The sequence below is a fragment of the Sus scrofa genome, chromosome 1, assembly GCF_054392235.1.
Source record: "Sus scrofa isolate SSC_HxYL_T2T_F1_AM1 chromosome 1, Sscrofa_HxYL_maternal_Yorkshire_Landrace_v2.0, whole genome shotgun sequence".
NCBI lineage: Eukaryota > Metazoa > Chordata > Mammalia > Artiodactyla > Suidae > Sus > Sus scrofa.
Window position 1 is genome coordinate 20,805,947 of NC_139383.1, and position 27,588 is coordinate 20,833,534.

Consider the following 27,588-nt stretch of genomic DNA (forward strand, 5'->3'; position numbering starts at 1 on the left):
TTTCCCAGTGAATGGTACTACCACTCATCTTTTCACAAAGTGCCGTCTTAGATTGTTTCTACTCCCCCAAATCATATCTCTAATCCATCAAACATCTTTTCTACTTCCAAAGTATATCTCAAAGCCATCATCTCTCGCTGTCATTGCTGAAACACAATATCCCAGGGTCCCCACCAACTCTCACCTGGACCACAACAGTCCCTTCCTTATTGGTCTTTCTAATTTTTCTCTTATATCCCTAAACCCTATTTTTCTCTATATAAGAGAGATTAATATCATAAATTAGTGTCACTCCCCTGCTTACTGACTCCAGTAGCTTTCCAATGCACCTATAACATCCAAACCCTTACTCCATGTGCTATAAAATTCAGCATGATCTTTGCCTCTGCCTCCCTCTTCTACACCTTAAGCCTCCTAATTCATTATATTTCCACCACATTCTATGCTGTTTCCTGTCTCATGACTTTTACATTTGCTGTTCCCTCTAGAATTTTTTTTCAGATGGTTCCTCTTAACCTGAATCAGCTCAAATGCTACTTTCTATATTAGCCAAGCTAAATAACTCCCTCTCGTGTAGCAACTCCTTAATTTCCTTTGCCTCCAAAATAATCATCTATAATTATGTATTATTTTCTTTATACTACCTGGCTTTTCCTATGAAAGGTAAACTTCCCAGGGGCTTAAGCACAGGGCATTGTTTATAGTTAAATCTTAGGGGCTGATTACAGAACTTGACAAGGAGAAAGCTAAATAAATAATCATTCAATTAACTAATTAATGCGGAAAAAAACCAAATGAAAGCAGAAACAAAGGCTACAGGCACTAGTCCTTTAGTTTGTTATGGAGTTAAACGCGCTAAGAAAATATCTGCATGCTTGAGCTTGATGTTTGCAAAATGAAAACATTAGCATTGTTAGGCATATACCACAAAGACATTGTTAGTATTTTTTTCCCAAAGTCAATAAAATAGTAACTGAAATGCTAAAATGATACAACAGAAGAGGAAAATAAAGAGGAGTATAATTTTTACACTTTTCCTCTTTATCAGCTTCCTCCCTAGTTCAGAAGGGAAATTTTTAAATGAAATGCTACCAATGAGAATAAAAAAATAAAAATAAAAAAGGTTGAAAAATAAAGGTCACTTAAGTGACATTAAGTCAGAAAGACAAATATCATATGATAAAACATATACGTAGAATCTAAAATACGGCCCAAATGATCCTATCTATAATACGGAAACAGATCACGGACATGGAGAGCAGACTTGTGGTTGCCAAGGGGAAGGGGAGAGGGATTGGGATGGATGGGGAGTTTGGGGTTGGTAGATGCAGGCTATTACACTTAGAATGGATAAGCAATGAGGTCCTACTGCACAGCACAGGGAACTATGTCCAGTCTCTTAGGTTAGACCATGATGGAAGAGAGTATGAAAAAAAAATGTATATATATGCATGACTGGGTCACTTTGCTGTACAGCAGAAACTGAAGTAAATCAACTATACTTTAATAAAGAAAAAAAAATATATATAAAGGTTACTTTCAGGGAAGGAAGCAAGATTAAGAGAGGATAAATCAAGTTGACTGAACCAAATCTCTGAACCTCATACTAGTGTACAAGCTCAAAGGATAAGGCTACCATTACTTTTCACTTAAGTTGAAGAATTTGGGAGTGACTGCTGCTACAATATTCACTTTAAGAATGCAGAGGTTAAGCCTGTTTAATATCAGGCCACAGGACACAACCCCACTGTGAGTATCTCCACTAATGATAGTTAAATGAAATTGACCAAATTGAACCATAGATAAACGCTAAAGAAGAACATTCATTTTTCTTAATCAGGTAAGACAATAAACAATCACTACTGAAGAAGTAAAACAGAAATGATGAAAGTTTCAAAATTTACAATAAAAATAATTGAAAAAGCAACGCAAGATAAGTTAAAGTTCTGGAATGTAATCAGTTTTCAGAATAGTCAAGGGCTTCACAAACTCAGTCTTTGGTATACATCCTATTTATATAGTCCCTTGTAAACTAGGTGCATTTCACATGTCCAGCAAGCCATTATTAATTAGTTAATGAACAATAATTAGAAAGACAGTGTCATTTCCAAAGAAGAGAGTAAAGTTCGCTGGCTAGAGAAATCTGTATGTGTGGCTCTCACATGAAATTAATTTTTTAAAATACTATACCTTTCCTTTCCAGGATGGTTAGACTTCTGCTTAGGCAGAAAACACTTAAATGCAATGTAAATTCGGCAACTATGATTTTACTAACTGCCATGATCTGAATGTGTCTGTCCTCCAGATTCCTATGTTGAGTCTTCATGCCCAATGCAAAGGTATTAGAAGGCTGGTCAGCCTTTGGGAGATGATTAAGTCATGAGCATGGAACTTTCATGAGCGAGACTAATGTCCTTATAAAAGAGGCCTGAGAGAGCACTCTTACCTCTTCTGCCAAATGAGGAAGAGGGTCCCCACCTGACTGTGCCGGCACCCTGATCTCAGACTTCCAGTCTTCAGAAATATGAAAAGTACATTCCGTAGTTTACAAGCTACTCAACCTGCAGTGTTTCGTCATAGCAGCTTGAACAGACAAAGACACTAACCAAGAAAATAGCATTTCCTAAAAGTTGCATCTGGTAGTAAACATTTAGACGATACCGCATTCAATAAATCAGATGACCAACTATTTTATGCTTTTTTTTTCTTTTTCGGCCACACCTGTGGCAGATGGAAGTCCTGGGACAGGGATTACATCCAAGCTGTGCAACCTACGCCACAACCGGGGCAACACCAGACTCTAACACACTGTGCTGGGCTGGGGATTCAATCCCCGCCTCAGCAGCAAACCGAGCCACCAGAGAGACAACGCCAGATCCTTAACCCACTGCACCACCCCGGGAACCCCTTAACTATTTTATCATGAATGTAAGTAGAGATTATTCAAAATGACTACAAACAACTGACAAGGACGCAAGCTTTGGCTAACTTTGTCACAGACAGTTCAGTAAAACAGACTGAAGGGCAATGGATTTATAAGAAAGACAGAATAAGACAGAGCAGATGATGATCATTTCAGGTACATATTATGTATGAGGAACTTTTATACCTCAATTTTGATCCTCACAATAATCTTACCCATTAGCTATGTTCTCTACTTTACAACCAAGGAATTGAGACTCAGTGAGTTGAAACAACTTGGTCAAGGTTCACATAGACGGCAAGAGAAAAAGCTGGGATGTTAGTCAAAGATTGCCAGTTGCCGTAGCCAGTGTGCTTTCTGTTCTGCCTGCATAAACCGAGAAATTCCTTAAAGTACAAGGCGAAAGATGGCTTCCGGGGGATAAAGGCAAAGAGAAAAATACACAGTAACTAATGATCTATATTTTTTTAATAACATAAAGTTATACTGTCTCATTTCCTTCAAAATATTTCAGCATAAATATGTGTGTGTGTGTGCATGTGTGTGTGTACATACACATATACATGAATATATGCACTCCAGGGTTAAAATAACATATTTCAGACCTAAATGAGGCATCTACAAACTCCAAAAGTTACTACAAGCACTTTCTTCAACTATTAATATCTCCAAGTGCATTACAAAATTTGTTAACTGGCATTAGAAGATGCGAGAAAAAATTTTTCACTAGTAAAAAGAGTAGTGGTCAAGATATGTCAATTTGTTTAAAATGTTAGAGACAGACCTGTTGTTTACAGAATCCCAAAATATTGGGAACCGGTTGTTTAAGGATTATGAATTTTTTGTACATTAGAAATCTATTATTATGAATGTATCTAAATGACATATTACCCCCACCTATGGTCTGAGGTGGCAAACACAATATTCCTGCAGCTAGGAACAAGGCTATTCACAACTAAGCAGGATAAATAAAGACTATAATAAATAGCTTCATGTCAATTCAAAGCTTCCTGTTATCAGAACATACTGGATTTTGGCATTATAGATAAGGGATTCTGGGCCTGTAACTGAATGGCCAAATTACTTAGTCCAATCGCAATTCAGACAAAACATTTCCTTTGAAAGCTGATATTAAGCTTCACACATTAGGCTGCAATAATAGTGTTCCATGCACAATATAATAACCCTTCACCTCTCCAGAATTTGGCTGACAATGATGTATATTCAGAATATGGCCGGGAGAAAAGAGAAGAGCCATTGGATAAGGCCTCCAAGGTGCCAACACAGCAGGCACCATAGCCACATATTGGAGGGGGTTACATTTACTCACAGCAGAGGCCCCCATTTATCATTAATCAGATCTGCTTTCTAAACTCAACACAGATAAGAAACAGTCAGTGGAATCACAGAGATCCCAGAAGTGGGTACACAGAGCCATCATCAGCAATAGCAGAAGTTCTGATGGCAAAGAAGAAAAACAAAACTATCTTTTTTTTTTCTTTTTTTGTCTTTTTGCCATTTCTTGGGCCACTCTCGCGGCATATAGAGGTTCCCAGGTTAGGGGTCTAATCAGAGCTGTAGCCCCCAGCCTCATGGTTCCTAGTTGGATTCATTAACCACTGTGCCAGGACGGGAACTCCCAAAACAAAACTATCTTTTAAAGATAAGAGCCTGACTGCACAGTCAGAAAGGCTTGGATTTCCATCTCTGCTCTGCTCCCAATGAGCTGTGTGATCCTGGGTGTTCCTGAACTTCTCTCTGCTTCAGTTTATTCACTGACGTAGTGCTGATGAAAATGCCACCTGTCTCCTATGGTTGTTGTGAGAATTAAAGAAAATAATGCAAGTGAAGAGCTTAGCCCAGACCCTGACAAGGAAGAGATGCCCAATAAAATTTATATGCTAAAAACAAAGCACAAAAATCTCACAAAGCACAGCAGGCTGAATAAATTTACTACCAATTCTTTAGAGTATGGAGAGTGTTGTCATAATTTAGCAGAGAAAAATACTGTCCTGGCTCTGCAATGTGACTTTGAACATGTCATTTAACTTCTGTGAGCCTGAGAGCATTAGAGTAAGTCAGGCATTCCCAGTGGAGAGGTGAAGGGTTCTTTGGTGGGGCTGGGTGTGAGAGGGGAGTGGAAAAAATTCACTGGTTTTATGCATAAAGCATAACTATAAAGTATAGAAACTGGTACAGTATACCCACTGTATTAAAATATCCTGGGGTCAGGGATCTAAAAAAGGCTACTTAGAAGGTTGATAATGTAAAAAAGATTGAGAAACACTGGTTTAAACAAACTGTAGGGCCACCTACAACCCTTACAGTTGATTGATTATATCTTCATAACAATAATGCCAAGAATTCAAAAAATGTTTAATATAGGTTCACATACTTTGTTTAGGAAGGGAAGACCTACGTATTCTTAAAAGATCTCCAATTAAACAGCTAAAAATTGGAGTTCCCGTCGTGGCGCAGTGGTTAACGAATCCTACTAGGAACCATGAGGTTGTAGGTTCGGTCCCTGCCCTTGCTCAGTGGGTTAACGATCTGGCGTTGCTGTGAGCTGTGGTGTAGGTTGCAGACGCAGCTCGGATCCTGCGTTGCTGTGGCTCTGGCGTAGGCCAGTGGCTACAGCTCTGATTCGACCCCTAGCTTGGGAACCTCCATATGCCGCGGGAGCGGCCCAAGAAATAGCAAAAAGACAAAACAAAACAAAACAAAACAAAAAAAGAACAGCTAAAAATTGGTTATCACTGTATTTAAAAGAGAAAATCCTGGCAATATGTAGAAACCCTAGGTATCACTCATGACAGGATTTTGTGAGCTACAATTTTGTTTTATCTTCTCTGCTTTATAGATATTAATATACCTAAATCATGCCTAAATATTAACATGTTTACTTATTTCTCAAAAAAAAAAGGCAGAAAGAAAATAGAATAAAGACAACGACTTGTAACTGCCATAAAATTAGAACACCATGATCGTCTTAGCTATGATAAATGAAAGCTCACCTTGGAATATAATTCATTTTTAATTGCCTCTTCCATCTAATCTAACTACTGCTGTAGGCTGTCTTGAAATATTTACAAAGTGAAAGCAGAAAAAGAACTGGCGTTACTAAATAAAGCAGGCCACACATTCCTAAGTGATCAATTTTTATGATATTATTTACAATAAAACTAAGTCGTAATTCTTATCTATGGAATCTCTGGAAACATAAAGTATGCTAAGGACGATCTCGGTGTCAAGGCTGGGTTTTTTTAATTGAGATATAACGGACATATAACATTGTATTTGTTCCAGGTGTACAACCCAATGATTTGATGTAGGTATATACTGCAAAATGATTGGCACGGTAGTTAGCATCCATCACCTCACATGGCTACACATTTTTTTTTACGATGAGAATTAAGGTCTATTTAGCGACTTTCAAACACACAAACACAAATAACACAGTATCGTTAACTATAGTCACCATGTTGTATGTCGCATTCCCAGAATTTATCTTGTAACTAGAAGTTTGTACTCTAAAGGGGTATTCCCCCCATCCTTTTTTTCTTTTTCGGGCCACACCTGCAGCATGTGGAAGTTCCTAGTCCAAGGGTCAGGTCAGAGCTGCAGCTACCAGCTTATACCACAGCCACAGCAACACTGGGTCCAAGCCACACCTGGGATCTACACCACAGCTTCCACCAACACCGAATCCTTAACCCACTGAGCAAGGCCAGGGACCGAACTCACATCCTCACGAACACTATGCCCAGTTCTTAACCTGCTGAGCCACAAAAGGAACTCCCTCTAAAGATGTTTTTAATTCTTCCTCTTCCCTGCCTTAGTTTTGGGATCCTTACTCTATCCAACAGAAAAAGAGTTGCACTAAAATGCTAGAAAGGTCAGTATTGTAACTATATTCTGCTCTAACCACTTTGAAGTTTTGTATTTGCTACCCTTGTCTTTATTTTCTCCAGAATCTAGGAATAGGCAATAAGATATTCTCGTTCACGTCCTGCTCATAATTCTTTGCTTTGAGTTTTCTGAAAATTTACATTAGAGATTCTAACTAAAAATGACATTCTAAAAATATATAAAGTACTTTCATATCAAACTGTTATTAAATGCGTGGCTGTACTTTATTGCTAGTAATATACATCATAAAGTAAAATAAATGTGTTTTTGGTATCAAATTAGCTTTCAGGCAGTTGCATATGAATATATAAGATGTGTGTGAAACTATAATTTCATTTAGACACAGGTATTCCCACAGTACTATGCAGGAAGTAAACACTTTTTTCTTTCCTGATGATGAATATAAATATGCAATCTTAAAGAGATGCTAACCACTATTTATAGTGCCTCAAATTCTAGGTGTTCAAATGACAGAAAAATTTCTCTTATAATCACATACGCTATTTTGGTCTGTTCCAAATATACTGACTAGACAGTCATGGAAAGTAAAAAATTAGTTGAAACCCAACATACACATGGTGCATTTCAGGAGTCTACAGTGGATCCATGTGTTCCCAGCCTCAACCAAGGATGACCTGGTCAAATAGCACACTTCTTTAACTACCAATAGGAAGAGTATTACCCTGATGTCTCTGTAAATACCCAAGTAATCCTTACCATTAGAGTACTGCAAGAAATGCCGAGAGGCATAAGAAAATCACAACACACAGAAAGATCATTGTCAGGGTTTAGACTTATTCAAGGAAAAACTCTACTGAAGAAATTCGAGTAGCTAATGTATAAATATATATCCTACACTAAGTGTGATACTACTAACTCAGAACAACATAAACATTTAAAATAATAATAAAATGTACTTGTACCAGTCACATGTTCAGCATGCTTCCATAAGAAAGTCAGAGCAATCAAATTACCAACTTGACAAGACACATATACCTGCCAGGGCCTTAGTGTTACCTTTGTTTTAAATTGATCCATGATGTTTTTAGGTACTCAGTGGTTTCTTTCACATTCCTTGTGTCATCATTGCCATACTCCTCTAGCAATTTTTGCAGGACGTTATTGAATGCCATTATGACACCATCACCAGGACCCAATTCTTGAAGCAACATCTAAGGTGAAATTTATGTGTAACTGTTAGACTGGGTCACTCAGGAACAAGCACTCCCAAAACATTGGTCCTTCCAGTAGGCTTTAACTTGTATTAGATACAGATATCAAAAGAAGAAAACAAATTATAAAAAAAAAAATGCTTGCCTTTAAGCTCAAACAAAAATAATTCTGGAGGGGAAAAGCGATCAGGTATGTAGCAGATGATGTTAAAGGATTATTAGCTTTTCCTCTTTGATATATTTTCCTCCCTCAAACCATTTGTACTTTTCACTCCTTCTGCTATACATCTGATCCTTGCAGGCATATACATCTTATCGGAATAAACTTACTATAATTTCTTGATACGTATTTAGAGAAATCAAAAGGGAAACAATATGGAAGTTTTCTATCTCCTGTCTCTGGATCACTGTGTATGTTTTCAAAGTCAGCTGCTTGGCGGATCCAGGAATCAAGCAAGGTTTACAAGAGTTGCCTGAATAAACTAAATTGTTGCTGTGTGTCCAAGGGGATTGATTCCTCGGTACACTTTTTCCATCTCTGAGATCCCTCAATCAAGACACTCCCCGTGAAATCTAATGACTAATGAACGTTCCCGTAATGATTTTTGCAGCCACTGGCAAAAAGGGAAAAAAAAAAATCCACCCTAAAGTTCCAGAAGAATACAACCATATTGCTGATTAGAAAAAAAATCTTCTGAATATGATGATTAAAACACTGATAGCACTTTTAATTGTATTCCTCTGGTGAAATTTCCAGGGCCTTTGCTGATGATTACTTTTGAGACTTTTGGTGACAATAAATCAGCAGATGGCATACACACAGAAAATGATCCAGGAGACCAAGTTATCTGAAGGGCAAATACATGTTACACCACTCTATAACCTAACAACCATAACAACCAATCCAAGAGTATTACTGTCAATGACTGTCGAGAAATTCAAAATAGCACTTTAACCTTCAGGTTAGACCTGGGAGGGAGTAAAAGGAGGGGTCCTGGAATCCTAAAAACGTTTTCTTTCTAGTTTGCTGGTTCATGGGTGAGCTCTATTTGCAAAGAGTCAGTGAGCTGTAAATCTAGGGTACGCATACATTTCTATTTGTGAGGTCTCCAGAAATTTTTCAAAAAGCTTCCTGGTCAAATTCTTTTATATAGATTTCAGTATGGAATCTAAGCACCTGGGAAACCATAATGACAAGAGTCCTAAAAATTACCGCTAACAATAGAAAAAAAAAAAAAAAAAAAGCACAACTCACAAATTGATAATGCCAGAAAGTATCTAAGGAGTCTTACTTGATTATCAGAAACTTGTTTGATCAGTGGATCCCTGCGGGCTTGCTGAAGCATATAGAGGCGAGCCTCGTATTTTCTCATGAGCTCCTCGGTCTCCTCCCGGTGGTCATCCCACTGAAGACTGTCAATGATCATGTCCTCCAGCTGCTGCTGTCTTAACTCCACGCCATGCTGGGTGCTATCCCACTGGTTCTTCACCTTTTCCACTGGAGGAGGCATTGCATAAAAAAATAATCCCAGAAAGTAATTCTCAGGAAAGGCACATATGTCACAAATAAGGTCAAATACAGAAAAGAGAAAGGAGGCAAGGTGGAAACATTTTAAAGGAATTTTATTACATGTCTGCCACACTATACAACTGATAGATTTGTGAAACCAATCTTGAAGAAAAAAATCTTGAAATAAACTCTTTTTTAAATGCATTAAAACATCTCACAATAGGAGTTCCCGTAGTGGCTAAGTGGTTAACGAATCCGACTAAGAACCATGAGGCTGCGGGTTCAATCCCTGGCCTTGCTCAGTGGGTTAAGGATCTGGCGTTGCCGTGAGCTGTGGTGTAGGTTGCAGATGTGGCTTGGATCTCGCGTTGCTGTGGCTGTGGTGTAGGCCGGCGGCTACAGCTCCGATTCAACCCCTAGCCTGGGAACCTCCACATGCCGCGGGAGTGGCCCAAGAAACGGCAAAACACACACACACACACACACACAAAAAAAATCTCACAACAAAAAACAGCTACTATTGGAGTTCCTGCTATGGCACAGCGAGTTAAGGATCTGGTGTTGCCTCTGCAGTGGCTTAGGGGGCTGCTGAGGCATGGGTTCAATCCCCAGCCAGGTGTCTTGGGTTAAGGATCTGGCATTGCTGCAGTTGTGGCATAGTTTGCAGCTGCATCTCAGATTTGATCCCTGGTCCCAGAACTTCTATATCCTGTGACTGTGACCAAAAAAGAAAAAAGATCTACAATTATAAGCTGATAAGCCAAAAACTTATAAGGTAGATAAATTCCTAGCTAATTTATATTTATTGAACCTGGTTTGAAGAAGGTAGCTTTTATGATAGAACTTTATAACCATAGATAAAGTCACTTGCTATCCTCAAAGAAGATGCTCTTAGGTGGTCTTGATTTTAAAAGAAAGCAAATTATTTAAGAACATTTTCAACATTAGTTCTACTGCAGCATGAAACCTTTCTAAAAGGAAGTATTTTTATATATTCAAGAGAAATTAGATTCAAGTTCTATGCATCTGATAGTTTTTTTATTATAAAAAATCCATATTGACTCTTTTTTTTTTTTGTTGTTGTTGTTGTTGTTGTTGCTGCTATTTCTTGGGCCGCTCCCGCGGCATATGGAGGTTCCCAGCCTAGGGGTTGAATCGGAGCTGTAGCCACCGGCCTACGCCAGAGCCACAGCAACGCGGGATCCGAGCCGCGTCTGCAACCTACACCACAGCTCACGGCAATGCCGGATCCTTAACCCACTGAGCAAGGGCAGGGACCGAACCCGCAACCTCATGGTTCCTAGTCGGATTCGTTAACCACTGCGCCATGACGGGAACTCCCATATTGACTCTTTACCTCTCTCTTTTTTATTGTTGTTTGTTTCCTTTGTTTATTCTTTCTTTCTGTTTCTTTCTCTTCTCCTTTTCTCTCTCCTACTTTCTCTCCTCTCCTGTCTTGTTTTTTTTTAGATTATACACACGGCACATGGAGGTTTCCAGGCTAGCGGTCAAATCAGAGCGGCAGCTGCCAGCTTGCACCAGCCAGGCAACACAGGATCCAAGCCACATGGGCAACCTATGTTGCAACTTACAGCAACGCCAGATCCTTAACCCACTGAGCCAGGCCAGGGATCGAACCTGCATCCTCACAGAGACAACTTCAGGTTCTTAACCCTCTGAGTCACAACAGGAACACCCTCTCCTTTTCTATTGTTAACATGGACTTACAGAAAAAGACATCTAAGGAAACTTAAACTCTTGATTAATTACTTCAGGGGCAGTGCATGATTTGAACTGAAGGTACTAGAAAGCAATAGCTTTAAATATCTTCCATAACCCATTGGTAATGACTAGGTAGAAAGTTAGAAACAAACTCTAGAAGACTGATTATATGCCAGAAAGACAAAAGGGCTGTAGTTAAGCACAAAGCAAGGAAAACTTGACTAAAAAATAACATTGCAGCTAAGTCATAATGAGAAATTTTAGCGAAATTCTTCAAATAAATATGGTTATAGTAAACCATAAGAGCCATCAATTGAAGATTGTTTAGAAAAATGTAAATTATACATATGTGCAAAAATTCTAAAAACACTGTTCAATGAGATTATTATCTCAGTTTTGACAGTTTAGATAAAGTTTTGATCTTAGAGACTGGACAACTTAATCCTAAATGTTCTTCTTGTCAGTTACAGAGGTAGGTAAAGTACTTATGACCAATTCTATAACTAATAGAATCCTTTAATACTAAACAAATGAAACTAAAGACATTGAGACAGAAAATATCTAAAGTTTATTATTAAAAAAACAAGAAAATCATCCTATTTATTGGGAATAAATGCTAAAAGCAGGCTACTCTAGGTAGTACCCTCTCCTGAGAGTGTTTTTTCATATAACGAATAGTGATAAAGACCATGCAGCCCCTATACCAGAAAAAAAAATGGAGGGAAAACAAAAAGAAGGTGTTAAATTGGAAAAGGAAGAAATTCAGAAGGAAACCTTAAACTTTGAACAGAGAGATGGTGGACAAAACAAAAGATGGTAGAAAAAGCAAGGTGGAGACACCTTGGTGCACAGTTTGGGGTCACCAAAGCCAAGAAGCTCCTTTTCACAGGGTGAGAAACAAGGTCACTCCTGAGTCCCTAATAGGCACAAGTAATCCATCAATGACTAAAAAGAGGGAGAAAGAGGGAAAACGGCTTATTTAGGAAACATAAACCAACGCTGGGAGACACTAAACGTTCTCTGCTAACTCATCTCTTCCAATCACCTTGTTACTGCCACATGTATTTTCAAATCAAAATACTTTTTACAGGGGGAATAGCTGACTTCCCTTCAGAGATATTAGACAAGGTCATAAAATGCCTTCTAGTTTATATTCTGTCACAAATATTTATTAAGTGCCTAATTTGTACTGGGCACTGTGGGAGGCCTCGGGGCCAAAAGGTGAGTATTTACAATCTATGGAGGAGAGAGAGAATTAACGGTGAGATCAACAATGAAATTACGGGGGAAAAGGCCATGGCGGGAACTAAAGATAGAAAATACAGTTCACCAGGGACGAGAAGAGGGTGGGAAAGACTTCACAGAAGGGGTGACATTTTAGCTGCTGAGTAGAATTGCACCTGGGGAGAGAAGGCCAAGAAAAAAAAATTAATGTGAATAAAGGTAAGGAGACTAAGAAATGTCAGGACGATTTAAGGAATACGTATAGTACAGAATAGCTACAGACAGGACTGAGGGCTAAAGAGAGAAAGGAAAGGATGGAAGCAGACAGTGAGTGTCCCTATGTGACATTCTTGAGGATTTTGTCTTTGTTTTGCATGTCAGACCAGATTTAATGGAAGCTTTACAGCCAGAGCGCAAATTTCAAACAGGGATCTTTGCTGTTGCTGTTTTATATTTAATTTTTGTTTTGTCCTATTTTGTATTTAACTGAAGTACTTCCAAATTAGTGCCAGGCACACAGGTACCTAGTAGTTGCTCAATAAATACGTTTGGAGTAAATTTTGAGAAGATAAGTTAATACATGACGAGATTTGGTTTCAGTGACTATAAGAGAAGAATGGATTTGCTGTCCTTTGGGTTTCTCTTAACTTTCCTGGTTTTGTTTCCTTTAAAGAAATCCTAACTTTTGGAGTTCCCGTCGTGGCGCAGTGGTTAACAAATCCGACCAGGAACCATGAGGTTGCGGGTTCGATCCCTGGCCTCGCTGAGTGGGTTAAGGATCCGGCGTTGCCGTGAGCTGTGGTGTAGGTTGCAGACGCGGCTCAGATTCCATGTTGCTGTGGCTGTGGTGTAGGCTGGTGGCTACAGCTCTGATTAGACCCCTAGCCTGGGAACCTCCATATGCTGTGGGAGCGGCCCAAGAAATGGCAAAAAGACAAAAAAAAAAAAAAAAAGAAAGAAAAAAAAAAAAAAAGAAATCCTAACTTGAAAGTAAAAAAAGTCAATGAATCAGTAGTTACTTAAAATTAATGATGTTAATACTTTAAAGAACTCATAACGGGATTATGACAATGTTCACACAAAACAAGGGAAAGCTGTTTTATTATATCAGATAGTTATCAAATATCAAATAATCAAATAATATTAATTTCTGATGAGTAATCTTCAGAAATGGGTATGTTACCATTGTCAGGGAAACTGAATGATGATACGCAATTTTTTAAAAACTTACATTTTTCTGTGATGGCTGTTCTCACGTCTGAACTAGAAGCTTTATTTTTCAAATTCTGTGCCAGTGTAAAAACATAATCAAGCTGAGGATGGCGCTGTTCTAAGTCAGCCTTTGTGATCTGTTAAGACAAGGTGATTGTTAAGAGAAGTTAATGAACCCTATGTTAAGAACACTAGCAAAGCAAAACAGGCGCACTGATAATCAAAGTTGTTTTCCTTCGATAAGGGACAGTGAGGCATCAGTGATGCAGCAGAGTTGGAATCAGAGGTCCTAGGTTCAAATCTCAGCTAACCCACTTAACACCTGGATCCCCAGGCAAGGCACTTTACTTCTCTGTGTTTTTGTTTTCACAAAAAGAAATACTAAAATGCTCACAGTACAGCTCTCTCAACTCTGAGGAGATTAATTGAAGAAAATCCCTTTGAAAACTAAGAAGTGCTTTCAAAACATTAGCAGTGATTTCTGCAGCTGATGCTTTGCACATCTGACCTACATCAGATATGAACATCCACTGATGGCACCCCCAGGGATGGAGGGGAGGTATAAGAAAAATGCTAACAGGTGTAATTGCAAATTCAATAATCTTAGACATTGACAAACTGCTGCTCTAGAAAGTTTGTGCCTCTTAGTACTAATAAATATGGGAGAAAAGTTAGCAGTATCAAGAAAATGGTATATTTTATGCATGGAACTAATAAATTACCATAAAAATTAGAAGACACAATTTCCAGTTAAGTACAAATGGTGAGGCAAAGATTCACTCCCAATTCTTCCCGTCAATTGGCTAATTTTGCAGAATTCAATTATTCCTACAGTGTCAAATATTATCTGTAAATGGCTTATTCACAACATCTAAGGCTGAATCCCAGAGAGACGTTTGAGTGAATGCTGATCACTCCCTTCTAAAGGGCACAAGGATCTCTCCACATAACCTTTCGAGAACCAAATCATCACGCCCTCATCCACATTCCATTTCTTCTGGTCCTGATTTCCACTAATTGCAATAGCATCATCTTAGCCACTCAGAAAGGGCTTTTCTCCTTGTTTTAAGCATCTCTCGCACTATTCCCAGTCTTCTTACCAAAGCAGGGATTGTTATCATCCGTCTCCAGCCACAATTTTAAAAAGCAAAAGGGGAAAAGATGCATGCCAACTGCTTATAGAATAAAGGTCCAGAGGGCTTTGTGCGGTCTACAAGCTCCTCACAAAATGAACCTGAGTTGCCGCGAATGTCTTCCTTCCCGTGACACGTCTTCATTACACAGTCGTTGACCCAACATCCTTCGTGCTTTCCACCTCGTATCGTTATTTTCCCTGCTCTCTACACCAGGAAGGCCATTTACTTGTCTCTAAATGTCAAAATCCCACATCCTCTGCCTTCCTTCACTGTGGATGGAATCCCCTTCCTCATCCTGGCTCCCCTCAAAGGTGGCTGAGACCCGCCCTGCAGCTTTTATTAGACTGTGCCCGGCCACACCTATGCAGTATGGGCATAACATTGGTACCTACCTCACAACACTGTTAAAGTACATGAGATAACACACGTAAAATAGAAAAATACCTTGCACATGGTAAGCACTTAATAAGAGTTAGCAACAGCCGTTATTACTATTTTACGGTTTATCTGATTTATTCTTTTCAGTATCCAAGACAAAACACAGCCCAGTGGCCAAAAACACTGAATATGAAAAAAGAACTTTATAAAGCGATAGAAGATGGCCCATGTGTAGGAATGAAGTTATAATCAGGAGATTCTGACTTATGATGCCAGCTAATAATTAAACAAATAAGCTCATGATGAAATATAAGTTGAAAAGGCACTTCAGGAAACTGCCCTACATTATACAAGGCATTAAATGTAACACTAGTTTACATTTATATTGATGTGGCTGGATTTCTACATCAATTTTAGATCACAAAAATATACCGTGTCTACAACCCAACGTTGTGAAACCTGTTCTTACCAAAACAGCATCAATGTCAGAAAAGCTTTACTCACCCCAGCTAGCCCAGGATGGCTGTTTGACAGATCAAGAGTTTTTTTAAAGCTCATTCTGAGTTTAAGACAAACAAAAGTGATCTAAACAGATCTCATCTACCCCTGTGTTGTGATGTTTCCATGACAAGCCTTTACATTAGGTACCTACTTTCATTCGGGAAATTGTCTTATTGATCTCTTCTACGTCCCCAACGGTGACAATGTTGGACTTCAGCATCTGGTCGATCAATGCCAGCCAGTCGGCTAGTTCAGTTATCGTTTTATCCAGATCAGCAGGAACTGAGATTTCTGCAGCACGAGGAGACTGAACAGGAATATCTGATGGAGATGATGCTAGCACCACCTTTTGGACACTTGTATGAACTGAAATAAAACATGCAGCAAAGTATTCATAAAACAGCAGGATAATTTGACTGGGGTGATGTAGTGGTGATGTGTATATGCGTATTTATATAAAATTGGGTTTAAGTAAAAAAAAAAATGAAAGAGGTTTTTATTTTTTAATACTGAAATGGTATTTCCTCAAGTATCTGTATGACTTTTGTGGCCATAAAGCAAATTAAACACATAGGCTCACCATATTCTAGGGCAGCAATAACCCAAAAGTAACTAACACAAATATCAAGAGAATATAAAATAAAAAAATGCAACAGGAGTTCCTGTCGTGGCTCAGTGGTTAACGAATCCGACTGGGAACCATGAGGTTTCAGGCTCGATCCATGGTCTTGCTCAGTGGGTTAACGATCCGGCATTGCCGTGAGCTGTGGTGTAGGTTGCAGACGTGGATCGGATCTCGCGTTGCTGTGGCTCTGGCGTAGGCCGGTGGCTACAGCTCCGATTCAACCGCTAGCCTGGGAACCTCCATATGCTGCGGGAGCGGCCCAAGAAATGGCAAAAAGACAAAAAAAAAACCAAAAAAAAACAAAAAAAAAAAAAAACAAAAACAAAAAAACAACCATGACAAAATTAGGAGTGTTATTTTATTTTGTCAAGATGTTTTTGCTTTCATTATAAAGCCAATTTACTCTTATTTTCTGTCCTTTTTCACTTAACTTTATAATGTGAGCATTAGTGCTTTTTTAAAAAAATTATTTTGGCTATACCCACGGTATGTGGAAGTTCCCAGGCCTGGGATTGGACCTACACCACAGCAGTGACCTGAGCCTAGGCAGTGACAACCCACTGTACCAAAAGGGAACTCCCAAGCATTAGTTATTCTTTTTTTTTTTTTTTTTTTTTTTTGGTCTTTTTGCTATTTCTTTGGGCCGTTCCCGAGGCATATGGAGGTTCTCAGGCTAGGGGTCCAATCGGAGCTGTAGCCACCGGCCTTCGCCAGAGCCACAGCAACGCGGGATCTGAGCCGCATCTGCAATCTACACCACAGCTCATGGCAACGCCGGATCGTTAACCCACTGAGCAAAGGCAGGGACCGAACCCGCAACCTCATGGTTCCCAGTCGGATTCGTTAACCACTGCGCCACGACGGGAACTCCTTTTTTTTTTTTGGTCAGTTATTCTTAATAAACATCATTGCGAACACCTATGAAATAATCTCTGTACATATTCACTAACTTTTAGTTACCGCTTTTCTTACAAGCTGGATACTTTAGACTGCTCCTCAACCTTTACTTTAAAAAAGAACTTGCATATATGGTCCACTAATATTTGACAAGTGAGTCAAGAATATGCAATGGAGAAAAGACAGTCTTTTCAATAAATGATATTAAGATAATTGGACATTCACATGTAAAAGAATAAATCTGGACCCATGTCTTCTTACACCACTCACAAAAACTAACTCAAAATGGATTAAAGACTTAAATGTAAAACCTGAAACCATGAAACTCCTGGAAAACTAAGGAATAAAGCTACTTGACATAGGTCTTGGTATTGACCTTCTGAATACAACACCTAAAGAATATAACAACATAAGCAACAAAATCAAAAGTGAACAACTGGGACGACATGAAACTAAAAAGCTAGATTCTACACAGCAACAGAAAACATCACAAAGTGAAAAGACAGCTTGCACAGAATGGGGAAAAAAAATCTGCAAACCATATATCTGATACAGGGTTTATACACACACACATACATATATACACATATGCATATAATTAAGACATAAAAAATAAGGAAAACCTATCATTTGAGACAACTAGGATGGACCTTGAAGGCATTATGCCAAGTAAAGTAAATCAGACAAAGACAAATACTGTATGATCTCATATGTGGAACCTAAGGGAAAAAAATTCATTGAAAAAGAACACAGTTTTCAGGTCTTTTTCAGACCTATAGTTACCAGAGGTGAAGGGTGGAGGGAGGGGAGATTGGAGAAAGGTAGTGAAAAGGTACCAACATCCAATTACAGCAGAAATAAGTACCAGGGGTAAAATGTAAAACATGAAAACTATAGTTAACACTGCTCTATAATATACAGGAAAATTGTTAAGAGAGTAAATCTGAAGAATTCTCATCACGAGGAGAAATTTTTTTATGCGTTCTTCTTTTTTTACTCTATTAGAAAACGGATGTTAGCCAAATCTACTGTGGAAAATCATTTCATAATATACATAAATCAAAGCATCCTGCTGTCTGCCTTAAACCTATACAGTGATGTATATCAATTATTTCTCAAGAAAACTGGAGGAAAAAAACAAGGTTTGAAGAAACCAGGTAATAGGGTATGCAAATCAAAGTTAGTCATAATAAGCTAAAAAAAATGGATTTCTGCTAGTGCCAGATGCTAAGCACAGTCTCTTACAGGCAGCAAAGAAAGGGGGAGGCACAAGAACCCCATGAACAGTGGCATCATGACTAAGAAACGCCTTCTGGCAGGATTCCAGTTGGCTCCCCTAATGAATATGTCTTGAATGTCCTTATTTTGGGGTACGTTTCTTGATCTTCACAGCTTCTAATACATGAATGTCATTCTTGGCTGTACATGTGCCGTATGTTCAACTTAGATGGATGACACACACTTAGAGACACTGGCTTTCTTCTGCCTTCTGCATGACTGAACCTTTTAAATTACTGACTCACTCCAGTTCTGCTCACCAACGGTCGGTACAGATTTTACAAGCAGACAAATCACCAGCCCTTGGTTTCGATTTTACAAAACCCCGACTTATGCGGGGCAAGGATTTGATGTGGCATGCGTGCTACTCTGCTAATATAGGTCAAAGCTGATGAGTACTTGGCACAAGGCTACCCCTCTGCCCTCCTTTCCTGCACTGCAGACGTTTCTAACAATCACACACATTGGTCTCAGTGATTTAAGATGCAGCTTCAGAATCCTTGCCCACACAACATTTCATAGAGCCAATCAAAAGAAATTGATGAATACGTTAAAACCTAGCTTCCATTCACGGCTCTCAGCGGCATGAACATTAAGATATTTTCTTATAAACCATCAAAGTCATTTCAGATAATGTAGGTTTCCCCTTTCCTTCCCTAAATAGTAGGGTTTTGACCTAAACTATGTATGTAATCACATTGCTTTTCTTGTGCCCATGTTCAGGGCTGGCCAGCCATATTAAATGTTTAGATATAACCTTCTAAGTTCGGAGAAAGTCTTCATAAATCAGGATCCCCCTCCATCAATACACTTAATTAACACTATCAATGAGTGGTTAGTCATTGTTTAACTCTACACTTTTCAAAATAACAAAAACAGCTTAGAAACCATTATTCTGAAAACTTTAAAACAACATTCTTTTTTTTTTTTTTTTTTTTTTGTCTTTCTGTCTTTTCTAGGGCCGCACTTGTGGCATATGGAGGTTCCCAGGCTAGGGGTCGAATTGGAGCTGTAGCCACCAGCCTACACCAGGGCCACAGCAACGCCAGATCCGAGCTGCATCTTCAACCTACACCACAGCTCATGGCAACGCCAGATCCTTAACCCACTGAGTGAGGACAGGGATCGAACCCGCAACCTCATGGTTCCTAGTTGGATTCGTTAACCACTGAGCCATGACAGGAACTCCTAAAACAACCTTCTTGTACCTCAGGGTTAACACCTGTCAGTTTTCAGATATGCTGTGATCAATGGATAGAAATTAATACAAGTACAGATTTAGACACCTATCAAGGATATATTTAAATTCCTATCACAACACTGAAAGTCACAGAATATAAAGAATAATAGTAAAGAAACTCAACAGAAGTGCTTTTGCTCTTAGTTTGGCTTACTTGTCATATTCTGAATATGGCATCTTGATATTCTTTTTAAAATTTCACTATCCCCTTAGCACACTTGATTTCCTCTTGTGTTCCACTGCCAACCTCAGTAGCAAAGTCTGTTACACTTCGCTACTCTTCTTCTAATATGCCATATATTTCATTTATTTATTATGTGCATTTACTGATGAATCCCTGACACCTAGAACTATACCTGGCATATAGTAGGTACTCAATAAATATTTGTTGAATAAAAAAAAAAAAGAACTTGCAAACATAAAACAGCAAAAAACAAACAAAAAAAACACCTTCCAAGAAGTATCTTTTTGTATATTTTTTACATTTCTGATTGCCACTTTAGTAGAAATTTCTAGAAGTAGAATTACTGGGTCAAAAATATGAAAAAAAAATAGGTATCTACTAATAATTGCCAAATTGTTTTCCTTAAAAGTTGGAAATTTGACTTCCACCAGGACGTGTAGAATTGGTGAACACCCTGCATCCACACAAACAAAATTCTATCTCAAGGGACAAACACACATCTTTCACTATTGCTTCCTTTAATGTCCTTTTAGTTGCCAGTGAGGATAAACTGTTTTCATGTTTTGTAACCAAATGGTATAATTTATAACTGTCTGTGCTCTTTATCTGCTTCCTTACCAATTTGAATGAACTTTTTATATAGGAAAGATAAACCCTGTCATATTGCTGAAAACAATGTTTCTAAAATATTTTAGGATTTAATTTCTTTTCTTTTTAACGTATACACATTAACAGAGTTGGGGTGATCGAGTCCATAAATCTGTCTCAGGGGGTTGTTTCCCCAGAATTTACTCTTGTCCTCTCCAAAGATTTGATAAATGTTTTCTTCATATTTTTTGTTTGTTCGCTTTTGTCTCATTTTGTTTTTAACAATGGGAGTTTGGTTTATTTATTTAGTTAGTTTTTTAGTTTTTACACAAGAGGGAGTGGATACCCACTTTAGCATACAGTATATTAAATAAGGCTAAAATAATTTTCTAAAAAATGTAGGCAAAATCAAAACTAATATGAGGTACCACCTCACACCTGTCAGAATGGCCATCATTAACAAGTAAACAAATAACAAATGCTGGAGAGGATGTGGAGAAAATTGAACCCTCCTACACTATTGGTGGGAATGTAAATACAATGACTATGGAAACCACCAAGGGGGAGGTACCTCATAAAACTAAATAAAGAACTACCATATGACCCAGCAATCCCACTCTTGGGCATATATCTGGGCAAAACTTGCCTTCAAAAAGACACATGTACCCGCATGTTCATTGCAGCACTAGTCACAATAGCCAAGACATGGAAACAACATGAATGTCCATCAATATATGAATGGATTAAGAAGTGTAGTATATATACACAGTGGAATACTACTCAGCCATAAAAAGGACAGAATGCCATTTGCAACAACATGGATGGCACTAGAGACTCTCATACTAAGTAAAGTAAGTCAGAAAGAGAAAGACAAATGCCATACGATATCACTTATACCTGGAATCTAAGATATGGCACAAATGAACCTTTCCACAGAAAAGAAATTCATAGACTTGGACAACAGACTTGTGGTTACCAAGGGGGAGGAGGAGGGAGTGGGATGGACTGGGAGTCTGGGGTTAATGGAGTCAAACTATAGCATTTGGAGTGGATAAGCAATGAAATCCTGCTGTATAGCACAGGGAACTACATTTAGTCAATTGTGATGGAACATGATGGATGATAATGTGAGAAAAAGAGTGTGTGTGTGTGTGTGTTTGTGTGTGTGTGAGAGAGAGAGAGAGAGAGACTGGGTCACTCTGCTGCACAGCAGAAAATTGACAGAACACTATAATGGAAAAAAATAAAAATCATTACTAAAAAAAGGAGTCAATCTGCAAATTCAGCACAATTTTTTTTGGCTGCACCCAAGACGTGTGAAAGTTCCTGGGCCAGGGATCAAGCCTGAGCCACAGCAGGGACCTGAGCCACTATAGTGACAACACTGGATCCTTAACCAGCTGTGCCACAAGAGAATTCCCAGCACAATTCTTTTTTTAAAAGATCCCAACAGATTTGCATATAACTTGACTAAATTATATATTCAAATTTTGATTTTAAATAGAGGAAAGAAAAGGGCTAAGAAGAGTCAAATGTTTCATTTTTGATAGAGGGTTATGCTCTACCGGATATTTAGTCATATTACTCAGCTAAAATGAATGACTACCTTGATGTGTTACAGACCCAGACATTCAAACAGATCACTAGAGAAGAGCCACAGTACATAGATGGCAGAGAAACCTGACCTTGGCAAAAACTACATTATAGATCAATGAGGAAGAATTTACTGGTCAATAAATGATGCTGGGAAAAGTTGTGACCCATGGCTGTGGCAGGAAGATGATGGGACAGATTTTGACTTCACACGCACCTTAGGAAAATTAATTCTCAGTGGAAGTAAGGAGCTGCATATGGAAACTAAAATTGTAAAATATAGAAGACTTTCTATGAGTTCAGACTATAAAGGAGCTCTAAAATAAATCACAAAAAGGAAAGCTATTAGTAGATCATTAATGTTTAAGAATTCTGAAAATAGTACCACAAATAAAAAATTTAAAAGTCACAGATTAAGGGAGAAGGTTATTTGCAATGCATATTCCAGATAAGGAATTGGGTGACCAAAAAAATTTTTTTCAAAGTCAACAAGCGTCAACAAACCATCCACAGAAGAGGAAACAAGAAAGACAACAAACATATTTTTAAAAGGTTCAAGCACATAGGTAACTGGGGAAACACAAATTAAAATGAAACGCTCTATCTCCACAGGTCACAGGTTCCAAAAATGCTGTCTGGGGAGCTCTGAGTTCCTAAAGACCCTTCCAAGGGCTGTGAATGCCTAAACAATGATCACCATCATCAGAAGTTATTTGCCTTTGCCTGCTCATTATTTCCCAAATACAGAGTGGTCTTTCATTCAAGGCTACCGGACATGTGACAGCATAACAGAGCGAATGCAGAAGCAGATATGAGAATCCAGGTGTCGTCCATTTCGTCAGAAATTAAAAATTTTTCAAAAATGCAACATTGTTAACACTTTTCTAATTTTTTCGTTTTGGAAAATACACTTTTTTTTTTTTTTTTTTTTCAGAGGCGCACCTGCAGCAGATGCAAGTTCCCAAGCAGGGGTCAAATCAAAGCTGCAGCTGCCAGCCTACATCACAGCCACAGCAACATGGGATCTGAGCAACCTAAACCACAGCTCATGGCAACACCGGATCCTTAAGCCACTGGGCAAGGCCAGGGATCAAACCCGCCTCCTCATCAATACTAGTTGGGTTTATTACCATTGAGCCACAATGGGAACCCCCACTTTCTTATGTTGCTACTTTATAAAACATATTATTTTAATAGCAGAATGGACTTCCTTCCTTGTTATTTAAAAAAATTAATAAACAAATGATGTTTGAAATTTCTCAATTTTTAGTCAGGTAAATTTTCTTTGCTTTGGCTGTGCCCGCGGCACACAGAAAATTCCCGGGCCAGGATCAAACCTGAGCCACAGCAGTAACTAGAGCCACAGCAGTGACAACACTGGGTCCTTAACCCACTGAACCATCAGGAAATTCCTGAGTATCTTATTCAAAATGAATTGCCCAGCTTCCTGAAGGTGAAGTCTTGGCAGGCAGCTTTTTTTTTTTTACTTTTCAATATGTATTCAAATTTTCCCTGCTCCTCTGCCATAATGATGTTTAAAAAGGTAAGATAACAATGTTCTTTTACAAAATGCATCAAGTCTTTTCCCTATGGTTACAGAGTTAAGCTTGAGGTGGCAAAGCAGCAGTACCCAAAGTGTTTTGGGTCTTCATCAACAAAACCAATCAGATGCCATGTATTTCTTGTACAAGGTACTGGGAAATACAAGTAAAATTGAACACAAACTTGGCGCTCAACAAGCTCGCAATCTCAAAAGAGAAAAAAATAAATGGCTTGTCACTCATCACTTTCTGACTCCTAAAGGGGAACAGGAGGAGGAAGAAGAGAGGCGGGGAGAGAGGGGAGATGGAGAAGGAGGAGGAGGAGGAGGAAGAGCAGAAGCAGCAGTAGCAGGCACAGAGGAAGCAGACAGTCAGGCTTCATCACATTTGGGGTTTTGCCCAGGGGGTCTCCAGCGGGAAAGCAGGGCAAGGGGGTTCAGAGAGCTGGCAAAGCTTAATTAGCTGGGGTCCCAGTGGCTATGATATAGTAGCTAGTTTCAGCGAGGAGAGAAGGAAATAAATAGTGGGAAAATGCTCTTCTTTCCTCATTTGTCAGTAAACAGCCTCCCTGGGATGGAGAACACTTCTAAATCCCCAGCTCCCCCTGGTCCCAAGTGCAGCCAAACCTTTGGGTTTTCAGTTATCATCAGCATCCAATTACACGTCTCCAGAACATGTTAACACAGTGAGTTAGAGGTGAGTTGCTGAAAAGCAAAATGTCCCCAGAAACGATCCCCCAGTGTCCCCATCTTGCCTCTCCCTTTTCCCTCAGCAAGCTCTGTTGAGGCTCAGGACCCACTCTGGTCCCAGGAAAGGTGAACAAACAGTCTTATCTCCTATGAAAGGAAACACACACTGGGCAGTGAAATGTGCCTTGTCTTTAAGGAAGACATTCTTTTCAAATGATTGAAAGTAGAACAATAAATTATAACTGCATGGTGTTTTTAAATAAGTTTTCCTAATTCATAGACAATGCTCATAAACATAAAATTTTGCCTATGTTTATACGAAAAAAAAATTGTTAAGGAATAAACTGCATCTTACCAGCAATTCTTGTCTGAGCAACAGAACAGGATTCCTGGATGCATTCCTTCAGGGCACTAGGCACTTCTCTGCACAGCTACAGCATCAGGCCAAAGAGAAGAGGAGTATATGAATAAGGACGATTGTATTTTTGAAAGAGGAAGGTCCTAAAAGACAGTGCTGCCACTTTCTTCCCCCTCAATGCCTAAGCTTCTGGGTCCTTTTTTTCATTACCCACCGAAGTCTTGCTTGACCTCCAACTCCACTGACATTACCGTCAAGAACATCATCCGGTTCTTAGCTGCCCTGCTCCTTTGCAAGAGGGAGTGTTGTCACCCCTCCTCTCGTGAATTCCGTCAATATTCTACAGTCTTGATTTTACTCTCACTCCTCTGATGGATTGTCGAAGTGTCCTTCACCAGCTCGTTTTCCTCTGCTCATCCATCAAATACGCTATAGAGTAGATTTTTTGATCTTCTTACCCTTACCCCTGGCCTCCCTCTGGGTCCTGGTTTCTAACAGTTTCATCTATCACAGTTTTAAGAGGTTGAAGACCCCCCCAAAAATATACCTTCAGTCCAGCTCTCCCTGTCACCTGTCTATTGACATGTCCAAATCCGGCTTTGTCATCTGTCTCCCTGACAGCCTCTTCACGAAGTTGTCTCATGTCTCTAACTGATGTTTCCCGATCAGTTACCCTGGCTTTGCCCAGAGGCGTTACTTGATGTCCTAAAGCTATCCAATTCTTAGGACCACGCCATCCATCTCTGTGGTGCAGCTCTAGTGATCTTTCCAAATGTAACTTTCTCCCGCCTAAAACCCATCAAGAGCTGCCTACTGTGTTCGGGTCGGTGAACTGTCCTCAAGATGGAGCTCAAACTCCTTAGGAGGCACGGTGAGGCCCTAGGGTGTGGTCTCTGCCAGCATCTCTCGTCCTTTCACTTCACACTGAACCACTTCCAGGACCCAGATTCACTCTGTCTCTTCAGTCCCTTTCACTCACCGCTTCTTTCCCCTGCAATGACTTGTCCTCCCTTCTCCATTTGACCAATATTTATTCACCTTTTACGAGTTAGCTTAGATACGATCATCACAAAATCTTCCTTGGTTATCACTCAAAGCCAGGTAAGTGCCCTACCCCTATGTCCCCAGGGATGCCTCTATGCTATAACTGCTTATCTACTTGTCTCACCCACAATAAGCTCTTTGGATGAGGGTCATATTCCTTGCTGTAATTCCTAGTTCTTAAAATGGTACCCGGCATAAAATGCGAGTCCAGTAAAAACCTATTATGTAAGTGAATATACGTGCTTGTATGAATGTAATATCCCAGATTAGGATTTCCTAACATGTGTTTGTTGAAATTCGCTACACAATAAGCCTAGCTTGGTCTTGGACATTCATGATTCACATCATTAGTGGAGACATCTCTGTGCAGTCCTGCGATAAAGGAAGCTTTGGCTTTCTCTAACACTGTACCCACAAGTGACCACCATGAACTATTCTACACAATACCCATTCACATCCTTCATGCTTATCAAATATGTGTGCTTGGATTAAATGTGAACAAGCTGAATCTGGCATATCTGACACGGGGCCAACACATCTGGAAAGCAGCACAGGGAGACAGAGAGGAGTAGATGGAGTCGGAGAGATGCCAGGAAGCAAGACCATAAGGAGCCTCATAAGTCACAGGAAGGACTCTGGCTTTTAGTCTAAATGAGAAAGAACAGCATAAGAATAGCATTTGCTCTGGGGAGGTTACGTGTAAACAAATACTTCGGCTGCTTTGTTGAAAAGAGATTGACAAAGGGCAAAGGAGGAGACCGGGAGACTACTGAGGAGACCACTGTAGGAATCACGGCAAAAGATGAGGGAGGCTTAAAACAATTTCGTGGCCATGCAGGTAGAGAGAAGTGGTCAAATTTATGAAATTCTGCAGACCTAGGAAAAGCTGAAAGAGTTGTACAGTGAACACCCATATGCCACTCAATATCTACAACTGTTAAAATTTTGCTATATTTATCATATATTTACTATATTTATCATATTTTGCTATATTTATTGAGCCATCAAGCCATCCATTCAAACCATCTGTCAAAGAGACATATTTTGAAGGAGAAGCTGATGATGATGACTCCAATGTTTGTTTTGCTTTGTTTTGTTTTGTTTGGCTGCACCCAAGGCACGTGGAAGTTCCTGGGCCAGGGATCGAACCCACACTGCAGGAGCAACCCAAGCCACTGCAGTGACAATGCCAGATCTTTGGCCCACTGCTCCATAAGAGAACTTGTTTGTTCTTTTTGTTTTGTTTTGTTTTTTTGTTTTTTTGCTATTTCTTTGGGCTGCTCCCGCGGTGTATGGAGGTTCCCAGGCTAGGGGTCTATTCGGAGCTGTAGCCACTGGCCTACGCCAGAGCCACAGCAACGCTGGATCCGAGCCGCGTCTGCAACCTACACCACAGCAGACGGCAACGCCGGATCATTAACCCACTGAGCAAGACCAGGGATCGAACCTGCAACCTCATGGTTCCTAGTCGGATTCGTTAACCACTGAGCCACGACAGGAACTCCTTGTTTGTTCTTAATTGAGATATAATTCATATGCCATAAGACTGAGTCCAGGGTTTTTATCATAACATTAAGGATGTAATTACCAGTTTCTGAGGTAGGAGAAATACCCTAAGGCTGAGGAGGAGGTGGAGATGGGAAGCCTATTAGATTATGCTCATTAGTTGGACACGCTTATTAGACAGGAAAGTGGAGAAGCTGAGCAGGCAGCTGTGATGCAAGTTAGAATATGGAGAGGAGTCCAGGCCAGAGATACAGATGTGTGAGTCACAGGCAACAGTGATTTATCAAGGCAGTAATTCTCTGGAGAGAGGCTAGATCAATAAGGCACCGGCATCATGAGATATAGGATGACTGCTATC

At 39.4% G+C, this 27,588-nt stretch overlaps 1 protein-coding gene across 16 annotated transcripts in view; it reads right to left on the minus strand.

The window, feature by feature from the left end:
• Positions 1 to 27,588, minus strand: part of UTRN (utrophin) — a 535,632-nt gene that overhangs the window by 254,733 nt on the left and 253,311 nt on the right. For all 16 annotated transcript variants that reach the window (XM_085024297.1, XM_085024293.1, XM_085024287.1 and 13 more), the window contains 5 exons: positions 24,678 to 24,753; positions 15,839 to 16,053; positions 13,692 to 13,809; positions 9,297 to 9,502; positions 7,850 to 8,004 (listed from right to left, as the gene is read on the minus strand). In XM_085024297.1, coding sequence (XP_084880423.1) covers positions 7,850 to 8,004; positions 9,297 to 9,502; positions 13,692 to 13,809; positions 15,839 to 16,053; positions 24,678 to 24,753 — 770 coding nt within the window. The remainder of the gene's footprint in view (positions 1 to 7,849; positions 8,005 to 9,296; positions 9,503 to 13,691; positions 13,810 to 15,838; positions 16,054 to 24,677; positions 24,754 to 27,588) is intronic.